Source organism: Rhincodon typus, unplaced genomic scaffold (assembly GCF_021869965.1).
Source record: "Rhincodon typus isolate 14 unplaced genomic scaffold, sRhiTyp1.1 hic_rhity00001556, whole genome shotgun sequence".
NCBI lineage: Eukaryota > Metazoa > Chordata > Chondrichthyes > Orectolobiformes > Rhincodontidae > Rhincodon > Rhincodon typus.
In genome coordinates, this window is record NW_025967194.1 from 12,944 (window position 1) to 25,000 (window position 12,057).

The following is a 12,057-nucleotide window of genomic DNA, read 5'->3' on the forward strand; positions in this document are numbered from 1 at the left end:
ATTGCAACACTAGAGGCAGTAAGGGCCTGAGTCTCTGGAAGGGTTTGATAGACAAATAAAGAGTACACAGTCCATGGATTCCTGCTCTGGATGAAAACACTGGCATTTGCTCAAGCACATCATTCTTCAAGCAATGTCCAAGCTCATACCATGATAGATACCAATAAATGCTAGAGCGATCAGTTCATGATCCTATCTGCTGTCTCCATCTCAGAAATCACATGACATCAGGTGAAAGTCCAACAGGTTTATTTGAAATCACAAGCTTTTGGAGTGTAGCTCCTTCATCAGGTGGGACTTTGTTTTAGTTCCTGATTTACAGTTCTTTCGGTTTTTATTACAGACTATAATCTGGTGCCGTGTGACTTCTGACCTTGTCCACCCCAGTCCAACGCCAGCACCTCCACATCATGGCCACAAACTGCAGAGGCAACAGTTAGTAGCAATGCTGAGAAAATAACTTCAAGGGCCTTAGTGTGAGTACTGCTATCCAAAATGCTCTGCTGGGAAAATGTTATAGATTGCCATGGGATTTGCAATCCATACAAAGTTCTTAAGATAAAAAGAGAGCCTTCAATAATGAAAAGGCAGAACAGTGCCTCCACAAGCAGCGTTCCCACTGTTGACATTGCAGGCCACTACTGCGCCGCCTGATGGTCACACCTTGTACAGCACAGATGGCCGGCCCTTCCCGATGACATCCAAGAAACAGAACCACCAGCTCCCCAGCGCCGCCATATGGCGGTCATTACACGCTACCACAGTTTGTCCCGCCCGGGACAGCGCCACCGCCTGGTGTCTCCGCGCTACAGCAAACCGGTCGAGCGCCTCCTGCCGGCTTCCGCCCCCCCCCCGTCGTTACATGCCGAGCGGGAGGCGCCAAAGCATCGCCGTCGAGTCAGCTCGCGATCCGAGGCCTGTGCCCTGCCGCCCCGGTCCCGCCGCTCGAAATCCCTCCTTGTCGGGATGTTCGTGGCTCGGAGTATCGCGGCCGACCACAAAGACCTGATCCACGATGTTTCCTTCGACTTCCACGGGCGGAGGATGGCGACCTGCTCCAGTGATCAGAGCGTGAAGGTGGAGAGGCCAAGGCTGGGCCCGGGGAGGGGGCTGAGGTGGTGGGGTGAAGGGGGGGACTGAGGAATGAGGGGATAGGGGAGGGATTGGGGTTTGGGGGTTAAAGGTTAAAGAGAGGGGGTGAAAGGGAGGAGGAGGAGGAGCACAAGGTAGGGTGAGAGGGAGGAGAAGGGTTTGGAGAGGGACAGAGAGAGATCAAGGAGGTTGGGGCACATTATGGGGAGATAACACCCTGCCCCCCAGAGTGGATGGAAGAGCATGCCTGGGGAAATGGGGAAGGGAGTTGTTCACCTGCCTTCAGCCAGCCCTGTGGTTGGGTTCATTTTGCTTCAATGGGCCATTCCACCGAAATACTCTCTTCATGTTTCTGACCTTGTTCAGTTCTGATGAAAGGTTAAGGACAGAAATGTTAATTCCCTCTTCTCAGTTGTTGAGTTTTTGCTGCTTTTGTTGTTTCTGTTTCAATGAGTGCAAATGCTAGTGAATGTGAATGTTTGTCAACTGATCTCCTACTGACCCAGTATGGTGAAGGCAATGAGAAGTTATTTGTAAATAATTAAGCACCACAAAGAGCTCTGAGATGAATGAACAGGTTTTCAGTTAAAGAATATAAACTCCAGCGTAATATGCTCAGAAAACCGTTTTAATATGTGAGATGGGAGAGTGGTTCCCAACCTTTTCAATAAGACAAAATTCCACAGCACACCCACATGTGCACTATCAGAAGTCTATGCATGAGTGGCTCTGGAGGCTTCCACAAGCATTGTTGATAGGGACACCTGGTTAGCAGATACTGCCTTCAATAATAAATATCGAGACTCTGGAACAGATCAGAAGCACAGGCCAGACTTGACTCAGGTAAAGTAGCACTGCTTCTGAAAACTTGCCAGCACACTCTTCACCTTGTCATGGCACATGAAAACCATTGAGAACAGATCCTTGTTATCAGGGCAATGTGGACAGGCATTTCTGACTACTCGGGTCTCTTTCAGCACTGCACGCTTGTACTGGCTTCAAGTGGGGCTTATACCCCCATCTGATTCAGAAGTGAGAGTCCTATTACTGAGTTAAGCTGTGGAATGGACTTGTGTGTGGGGCACTTCAGCCCAAAGTGTGGAAAATTGGAGTAGATTAGGCTATTCAGTCCCTTGAGCCTGCTGTACAATTGCGCTGAATCATGACTGATCTTCTCCCTCAATGCCATTTTCCTGCACAATCACTATATCTTTTGATACATTAGATTTTGGAGATCTGTCATGCCTATCTTACAAACTGTGTACAGACAGCTTGTCCAAAACTAGAAGTCACAAATATAAGAAAATCATTAAATACAATAAGGAATCAGATGGATTATTTGAAGTAACTAGGTGCATTTCAGGGGAAGGTAAATATGCACGAGGGAGAAAGGAAAAGATAGTGCTGATAGTGTTTGATGAAGTGGAATGGGTGGAGGCTCACCAGTTTGCCCAAAAGATGAAGCTAACTCAGTGTGTGAGTGATCACGTATTTTGAGCTGTGCGCTATAAGCAGTTGGGTGGCACGGTGGTTCAGTGATTAGCACTGCTGTCTCACAGCGCCAGGGACCCATGTTTGATTTCAGCCTAGGGTGACTGTCTGTGTGGAGTTTGCATGTTCTCCTCATGTCTGCGTGGGTTTCCATCAGATGCTCAGGTTTCCCCCCACAGTCCAAAGATGTGCAGCTTAGGTGCATTGGCCAATGCTAAGTTACGCCATAGTGTCCAGGGATGTGCAGGCTAGGTGGATTAGCTACAGGAAATAAGGGTTACAGGGTTGGGGGGGCTGGGTCTAGGTGGCATGCTGTCCAGATGGTCAGTGCAGACCTGAATGGTCTCTTATTGCATCGTAGTGATTCTGTGATTCGGTTTATACTGATCTAATAATATGCTGAATATCTTTTATAAAATACAGCATATGTTGTGGTCAAGAATGTTGTGAGCAGTAATAACTCCTGTTTTCTTCAGATCAAATTATGCAGTGTTTAACCAAGAGATTGACTAGCTTATGAAGTGACTTTAATTGCAAGGTTATCAGATTGTGTCAGGACTTCAAGATCTCTTACGTTTGCAGTGTCCATTAGACCTTGTTTATGCCATCTGCAAAGAATAGATCTGCTGACTTACAAACTGTTCAGACCTCCCACATTTTGACACAAGTTGATTTGAAAAGATTAGGATATTTTTGATCTCCAGGCCTTCCCAGATTTCCTTTGGCTAAATGCCATTCATTCACTGATCTTACAGGTAGCTTAGTCCTAGGTTTTCTTTAGAGTATAGTTGTGTAATGTTTTGCTAGACTTTTGGGAATTGGAAGAGACAAAGTTGCCATCCTAGTGAATCCTTGTGGGGAAGCACCTGGTCATAGTTTCCAGTTCAAAATATTTTATGTGTCTGTGAATCCATTGGACTTATTTTTTTTAACAAATGTTGTGTTGGTTTAACAGGTGTGGGACAAGGGTGAAACTGGGGATTGGCACTGCACAGCCAGCTGGAAGGTGAGTAGCTGCTACTGGAGTGTAGAGGCACCAGAGCAATACCAGTGTGTTTTATCTTCATTCTATTTATGTTGGCACATACCAACTTGCACTTCTGTTTAATGTACATGTGTTTACACTGTTTTAACTCTCAAGAATTCTGAACTTGAAGAAAATCAGTCTTCATAATCTCACTGAGAAACAGTCGTGGTTTCAGATTGTTTCACCAAACATTGACATTATTAGAGGAATACCTGACTTGAGTTCACAAGTGACAGAAGAAGCTCAGTGGTGGTGTAGCAACAGTTGTCAGTGGTAATTTTTCTCTGCAGAGGCTGCTGTCACAAATAAAAAGAGATCAGATTATGTGAAGGCTGCTTCACTTTGTTCAAATCTGTAAAACCTTTGAGCAACTGACTATATAATAACCTTGATAATCAGAAATTTCAGATTATCAAACTGTTCAAGTTAATCATGGTAATACGTTACTGAAAAAAAGAGACATACTGTTGACGCTTTTTGTTTTGTATTCATCAGGACAGACTATCAAATTTCAAAGAGAGTGACAATTTATAACATTATAGTAAAATAAACTGTAAACTGTTCTATTTGAAATTTGGTATTCTTGCATCTGCCTTGATGAATGCAAGAAGAAAAATGTCAACAGTCTGTCCCTTTTCACAGCAGTACTCAAGTTCTGTATTACCAAACAACTATTAACCATTGTTCTTTTGATGATTTGACTCCGCGACAAAAAAGGCTCCCTTCAGACATTGAGTCAATATCAGTACATACAATTTTCAACTATTTACCTAATTTAGATGAAATACTATTTCTTGACAGGAACAGGACTCTACGTCTGTTTAAAAGAGTTTAGAATATAACAATTATAACGAAGTATTTATTGTATAGAGTATAAAGGGATGTATTGTAGTGTAGACCAGAAAGGAGAAAGTACATTTATGAGCCGTTGATATTGTTTTGTCTCCTAGGCACAAAGGCTATATGTAAGCGGTGATTGTTCCTCAAATCAGTTTCTCTCTCTGTCAGCATGTGGGGAAGCCACACTCAATAACTTATGTACCAGATATGGCATCTGATTGTGGGGAATAACCTGTTTTAAAAAACAGCATCTTCCCACTTTGGTGCATAGTTGACAATTCCAGGCTCCTCCACTTCTTTGTCATAGTTGTGGCAAGTTGACTGGGGAGCAGAAATACATTTCGCTGCAAATAATGTGAATTTGAAAGACTTCTGTTGGAAAGACGATTGAGGTGAAGCTAAATTAATGCATGAGAGAAAAAGAATAAGGATTTAATTAGAATCAGAACATCAGTGGCACATAAATGTACTTTCTTATATCTGGACTGCACTACAATACATTCCTTTATACTCTAAACAATAAATACTTAGGTATAATTGTTACATATTCTAAATAGAACCAGGAGGAGTCCACTTGGTCCTTCACAAGTGCTCTGAATCCAGTCACATAATCCAGTCAGTCCACTTTCTGCAAACAAATAAAAATACTTACGACTTTGATGAAGAATATCTCTAGATGTGACATTAAGGCTAACTTTGTACATGGACATCACTTACCTGACTAATCTCCATATCCTTGATTCTCTTAATGTTAAAAAAATTTGTCACTATTGGTTTAGAATATGCTCATCAACTTAACAGCAACAGAGAATTTTGTCTGTCTGAGTGCATGAAGGAACTTTCCCTCATTTCTTAATAGCCAAACCCCTTACTCAGAGACTATGACTTTCGAGCCTTGGAGATCCACTCTATCAAACTTTATAAGTACTTTATGGTTTCAGTTAGATTATCTTTTTTTTTCCTAAACTTTGGAGAATATAGCCCACTGCTCCTTGATTGTTTCTCATCAGACTAGTCTGTCATGCAACGTAGAGAATTGATATCAACTGGTGTGCATCAGTTGGGTGAATGACCTATTTCTACCCTGTAACATTGTATGATTTACATTCAGATTGAGATACTTACCATTAAGGCTGCTACTCTCTCTGACCTAATGTGCAAAATTTTATACAATCTGTTTTGTAGACACATAGTGGGTCAGTGTGGCGAGTGACATGGGCCCACCCTGAGTTTGGGCAAGTGTTAGCTTCCTGCTCCTTTGATCGGACAGCAGCTGTATGGGAGGAGATAGTGGGAGAATCGAATGACAAACTGCGGGGCCAGAGCCATTGGGTGAGTTTGGATGTTTTCACAACTGATGCTGTTGGGTTTGGTTGGTTTTGGTCTGTGATGCTGTATCCACAATGGATGGTGGCAATGACAGTTTAACCACACTTCCAGTCTCCAGAGCAACTAATCCACCACATGTTCAACAAAAAGTCAAATTCTAAAGCTCAACATAGCATCTTATGAGATTGTTTTAACAAATGACAAAACAATTAATCAAGTTAAGATGTAATATACTTGGTTAGCGAAATGGTCAGTAATGTTTTATAATATTAGTTAGCTGTGGATTGAAAGCTGATTGATGAATGGTAATATGCAACAGGTGTCAAATGAAGTGACAAGAGAGTACTTGCATTTCAACAGCACCTTCACAACCTCGTGGCATCCCAAAGAACCTTATAGCTAACACATTGCTTTTGAAGAGTAGTCATTGTTTTAAAGTAGGATCTCTGGCAACTAATTTTTGTGCTGTCGGTCCCGCAGACAGCCATGTGATAATGACTAGAAATGTTTATGTTGTAATTGGTTGAGGGATAAATACTGGTGAATACGCCCCTTCTTCAAAACAGTGCCATGGAATCTTTTACATCCACCTCAGATTTCAGGCAAGATCTCAGTTTAATATCACATCTAAAAGACAACACCTTTGACGATGGAGCACTGCCTTACTATTGAACTGAGACATCAGCACAAATCTTTCCGTGCAAGTCTTTCGAGGAAAATTTGATGCCCCATTTTCCCTCTCAGAGGCAAGAATGATGTACCCGGTCACCCTCTTATTTTGTCCAAGTTGTTATGTATTAACACCCATTTTAACCACTTCAATTCAAGTTAGACCAAGTGCTGTTAGTGGGCACATTGCTGAGGCAGAATGTTCTACACATTGTTCGGATAAGCTGGGGACATGGGGTCTAACAGGGACATTGCAGATGGTGAAAATCGAATTCAGTAATAATCTGGAATGAAAATTTAGGGATGGACAACAAATGCTGGCCTAGCCAGCGATGTTCACGTTCTGCAAACAAATAAAAAAACCTTACAACTTGAATGAAGAATAGCTAGGTGCGACATTAAGTTCGTGGCTGATCTGTCGAACACCCTGTGTATGTCATCTTCTCATAGCCCTTAACTCCTGATATTTCCTACCTACCTCTTCTTTAAGAACTTTCAGCTAGAAGGTTCCAGACATCCACTACCCTCTCTTGGAGAAGAAATTCAATCGCAACTCAGATTTAAATGAAGTGTCACCTTACTGAATAGCTATCCCCGATTTCAAGATTCCCACCCCAGTGAAAATATCTTCAGGATAGTACTGTCAAACTCTAACAGAAGCTTGGACTCTTCACTGAGATCGCAATACACCTTTTTTCCATTAAAAGAGTCACCATCTTCAGGAAAGGAGGGAAAATGAGAGGATATTGTAATGAAACAAAAGTAAAAACCCTGGTCAATAGCTGTGTTCACATTAACGAGCCTTTAAGTACCTATCTCCAAACAGGTTAAGAGGACTACACTTGTAGACAGCAGAACTTCAGTGACCGACGTGAAATTTGCTCCGAAACACATGGGTTTGGTTCTGGCCACCTGTTCTGCAGATGGAGTTGTACGGATATATGAGGCCCCAGATGTCATGAATCTCAGTCAGTGGTCATTGCAACATGAGATATCGTGCAAATTAAGTTGCAGCTGTATTTCCTGGAACCCCTCCAGGTGAGAATGTGTGGGTTTTCTGACCTAGCGTGGTGCTTCAGAATTTTTAAACTAGTACACCAGTTGAGGATAAAATAGCAACTCCAGAGAAGTTAAAGGGTCCTGTAAAACAAAGATCTGAAACAGAAACAGAAGATTCTGGTGAAACTTTGCAGGTCTGGCAGAATCTGTGGGAATAAAGTAGAGTTAACGTTTCAAGTGTGGTGACTTTTCAGCAGAATCCTTTTGGTTTTGGCTAATAAAGAGCATTTTTATTTATTTATACAACTAGTCAAAAGTCCCTTTCACATTCAGAATAAATTTATGGTGAACTGCTGTGGAGATAGTTGATAAAGTTGATTATATTTCTTCTTTCTGCCATTACCATGAGGAGTGGAGAAGGGGATTTAAGGTTAAATTAGATAAACTTAAGGGAAAAAGGACCAGAAGTTACGCTGAATGTGAAATGTGACATTGTCATGGCCAGTTGGGCTGAATGGCCAGTTTTTGTGCCTCAGCACTCCACACTGTATTGTGTATACCGTTAATTTAAAAAAAGCAAACCATTAATATCAGTAAGGCCACTGTCCATTTACAAACATTTGGCCACAATGGTGTGATCACCTCTGCATCTTTTACAACTGCCCCAGTAGATGGTCAGGTTCCATTAATTTTATTCTGGCATCTTTTCCAATTGTTTTTATTGCATTTGACCTCAGAGTGCTCACTGCTAGTTGTGTAGCAAAGTTAAAAACTGTTGTTAAAAACTGCATATAAATCAACATTTTCCTAGCTACCATCAGTTCTGAGGAAGGGTCACCAGACCTGAAAAGTTAACTTTGATTTTGCCTCACAGATGCTGCCAGACCTGCTGAGCTTTTCCAGAAACTTCTGTTTTAGTTCCTGATTTACAGCATCTACAGTTCTTTTGGTTTTAAGAACTGTTGCATTTCCCAGCTCTGATACCTCTCACTTGGATAAAATATGGCAACCGATTGTGCTGTGCCGGCTCATTGAAAGAACTAACCTGTTTCCCTTTCATCCTGCAATTTTGTTCCTTTCAAATATTTATCTAATATCTTTTTGAAACTTGTCACTGAGTCTGTTCCTACCATATGTTCGGGTAACACATTTCAGATGACAACAACTCTAAAGAGAGATAGAGAAAAAAATCTTCCTCATCGCCCATCTGACTCTTTGAGCAGGAAAAATTTACATAAAATGTCAACTGAATTTGGGATTTTAACAGCGAATGGAAGTGCATATTACGATTCTCTATCAGTACAGTCAAGCTTCCTGTTTCTGAAACAGATCTTTTGATTGTGTTTTCAGCCATGAGTTCAGCTTTAAGTCTCTTTTCTTTTGTTTCTCCTGCCTTTTTGGAAATATTTTATGAAAGCCAATCCTTTTAGCATAGTGAAAGTTATCGGTGAGAGTTACTACTTGTACAGATTTAATTACATTTTTCTATCATTTGTACACAGGGCTAATAATTATATCTTACATTTCTTTTCTAATGCTTTTCTTCACAGTTCCCGTTCCCATCCTCCTATGATTGCGGTGGGCAGTGATGATAGCAGCACAAATGTGGGCGGAAAAGTTCAAATTTACGAATACAATGAAAACACCAGGTAGAATGTGCTTCAGTGCATGAAAATTTACATGTTTTTGCCATTTTACTCCCATCCTCTCCTGATGATGCTTGTGTGTGCTGGAATAATGTTCCATGAACAATGACTGTCTGTTAAGGTGAGACCCAAGTGGCAGATTCTCATGTTTAAACCCAGACGGTGAGCATCAGCAGGCTTTTGAAGTGGAGGAAATCCGCATACCAAGTCAAGTTCTGAATGTTCCTCATCTCAAATTCGAGTTTCTATTTTGTGGGTGTGACTGAGCCTTAGAACATAAATAGAGAAAGGAGCAGGCCGTTTTATCCATTTGAGCCAACTCTGTGTTTAATATAGCTGATCTGATTATGACCTTAACTCCTCTTTTCTGCCTGCTCCTCCCACCAGTAAAAAGAATCCTTTGACACCCTTGTGGATCAAAGTATCACCTTCCCCACAACGATCTTAAATAATGAGCAAGAAAATGGGAGAAATATCTGCAGATCTTGCCAGTTCCTAGTTCTGCAATCTGCATGTCTATAAAGTGCATTTGGTATGTCTAAAGCAGCCACTGCTGGGGGAAGAGCTTTGTCACTGCTGTGTTTTTATAGTCTTCCCACTTGGAAAGAACATTTGAATCGTGCAGTAATATGTTCCATTTGAGGCTTGAAATGACAAGAAAATGCAAGCAAAGAAGAGTAAATTATTATGAAAACTGATTTGATACTTGTGTTTTTTATTTAGGAAATATGCAAAAGCAGAAACTCTAATCACCGTTACTGATCCAGTGCATGATATTGCATTTGCTCCAAACCTTGGAAGGTCTTTTCATATCCTTGCAGTCGCAAATAAAGATGTTCGAATTTTCACATTAAAACCTTTGAGGTGGGAGTAACTTCAGTCTTAGTTTCTGGTTTTAACACTGTATATAATGTGCCGAAAGTAAATGAGTGTTTAAGATGCACAACTGAAACAAATTGCAACAATCTTGTGTCTCTTGGGGCATTCTGAAGTTGAAGTATCATTAAGAATTTGGAATTGTAGCCACTGTTCCTTGCAGCCAAGAATGTTTCCATTAGGTATTTTGTGAGTAGTAAATACCACTGATAAATTAATACAAAAGCAACAGAAAAAGGATACTCGAAATCTGAAATTAAAACAGGAAATACCAGGACTAGCAGCATCTGTGGAGAAAAGCAAAAATTAATGTTTCAGGTGATAGAGTCATACAACATAGAAACAGGCCCTTCGATCCATCATGTCTATGCCGACCAATAAACAACAAACTACACAAATCCCATTTACTTGCACTAAATCCATAGCCTACTATGCCCTGGCATTTTAAGCGCTCATCCAGATGTTTCTTAAATATTGCAAGAGTACCTGCCTCCATTACTCTCCTAGGCAGCATGTTCCACACTCTGGGTGAAAAAAGAATTTTCTCAGATCTCCTCTAAATCACTTTATCCTCACCGTAAACTTATGCCCTGTGGTCTTAGATACGTCTGCCACAGGGAAAAGATTCTGTCAACTTTGACTATACCTCTCATAATTTTGTGTACCTCAATCAGATTCCCCCTTGGCCTCCTCTGTTCTGGGAAAAACAAACTTAGGCTACCCAGTCTCTCCTCATAATTGAGATTTTTCATCACGGGCAACATCCTGCTGAATCTCCTGTGCACCCTCTGCATTGCTGTTATGTCCCTGATAGTGTGGTGACCAGAATTGTACACAGTATTCCATCTCTGGCCATATAAATGTTTTATAAAGTTATAACGAGACTTCCTTGCTTCAATATTCTATGGCTTGGCTAAGGAAGGCAAGCATCCCATATGTCTTCTTCACAATCCTGTCTACCTGTGCTGTAACCTTCTATGGAATTGTACGCCAAAGTCCCTTTCTTCTATTATCCTCCAGCAAAACTGGGAAAAGTTAGGAATGTGTGAAGTTAGTTGTATGATAAAGATCTTATTGGTGCTATATAAAAAAAGCGCAGTAAGTTTAGGGCAACATTCTTGTTGGAACCAATGCCGCAGCAACAAAATAACGATACAACCAGTTATCACCTAATAATTTTCAAACTTTTTCTAGTCCACGTCACAGATGTGCAATGTTAGCAGGTTTTCTCTCTGTAGATGCTGTCAGACCTGTAGAGTATTTCCATTATTTTCTGTTTCTGTTTCAGGTTTGCAGTATCCACAGTGGTGGAATGAAGGAAATGAGGGATTTACCTGAGGCGATGGACTGTGGAGTTCTCAGGGTTAGAAGACATTATAGTCATAGTGTCATAGAGTCATAAAGTAATACAGTATGGAAACAGGCCCTTTAGTCCAAACTGGTCCATACTGACCATGGTGCCCACTCAGCTAGTTCCAATTGCATGCATTTGGTCCATATCCCTCTCATCCGTTCCCATTGATGTACCTATCCAAATGTTTTTTAAATGTTGCTATTGTATCTGCCTCAACTATTTTCTCTGACAGCCTATTCCATATACGTACCATTCTCTGCGTGAAGAAGTTGCTCCTCAGGTCCTTCTTAAATCTTCCCTCTCTCGCTTTAAACCTATGCCCTTTAGTTTTCAATTCCCCATCCTGGGAAAAAGACTATATGCATTCATCCCATCTACGCCTTTCATGATTTCATACATCTGAATAAGGTCACCTCTCAATCTCCTACATTTCAAGGAATAAAGTCGTATCCTGGCTCACCTCTCCCTGTAACTCAGGCCTACTAGTCCTGGCAACATCCTCGTAAATCTTCTTTGCACACTTTCCAGTTTAACTTATGTTTTTCCTGTAACTGGGTGACCAAAACTGTACACCATACTCCCAAGTGCAGCCTCACCAATGACTTATGCAACTGTAACATAACGTTCCAGCTCCTGTACGCGATGCCTCGGCCCGACGAAGGCCAGCATGCCGAATGCCTCCTTGACCACCCTGTCTACCTGTGACACCACTTTCAACGAGCTACGTACTTGGA

The 12,057-nt window shown here is 41.3% G+C and overlaps 1 protein-coding gene across 1 annotated transcript; it reads left to right on the forward strand.

Annotated features, from left to right (window-relative positions):
• The first annotated feature begins 832 nt into the window (after positions 1-832).
• On the forward strand, positions 833-11,351 carry LOC109933051 (SEH1-like (S. cerevisiae)). Its single transcript, XM_048592619.1, has 7 exons — positions 833-1,077; positions 3,539-3,589; positions 5,636-5,782; positions 7,275-7,486; positions 8,998-9,096; positions 9,817-9,957; positions 11,258-11,351. Exons 1-7 carry the CDS (start codon positions 967-969, stop codon positions 11,283-11,285), a joined length of 789 nt encoding a protein of 262 aa, XP_048448576.1. The 5' UTR covers positions 833-966; the 3' UTR covers positions 11,286-11,351.
• The last annotated feature ends 706 nt before the right edge of the window (positions 11,352-12,057 follow it).

Bases quoted from the DNA above. Each gene is read 5' to 3' on its own strand.
- LOC109933051 (XM_048592619.1), top strand. From the start codon at position 967: ATGTTCGTGGCTCGGAGTATCGCGGCCGACCACAAAGACCTGATCCAC. The intron at 5,783-7,274 runs GTGAGTTTGGAT...ATCTCCAAACAG, and splicing joins TGCGGGGCCAGAGCCATTGG to GTTAAGAGGACTACACTTGT. The intron at 9,097-9,816 runs GTAGAATGTGCT...TTTTTTATTTAG, and splicing joins GAATACAATGAAAACACCAG to GAAATATGCAAAAGCAGAAA.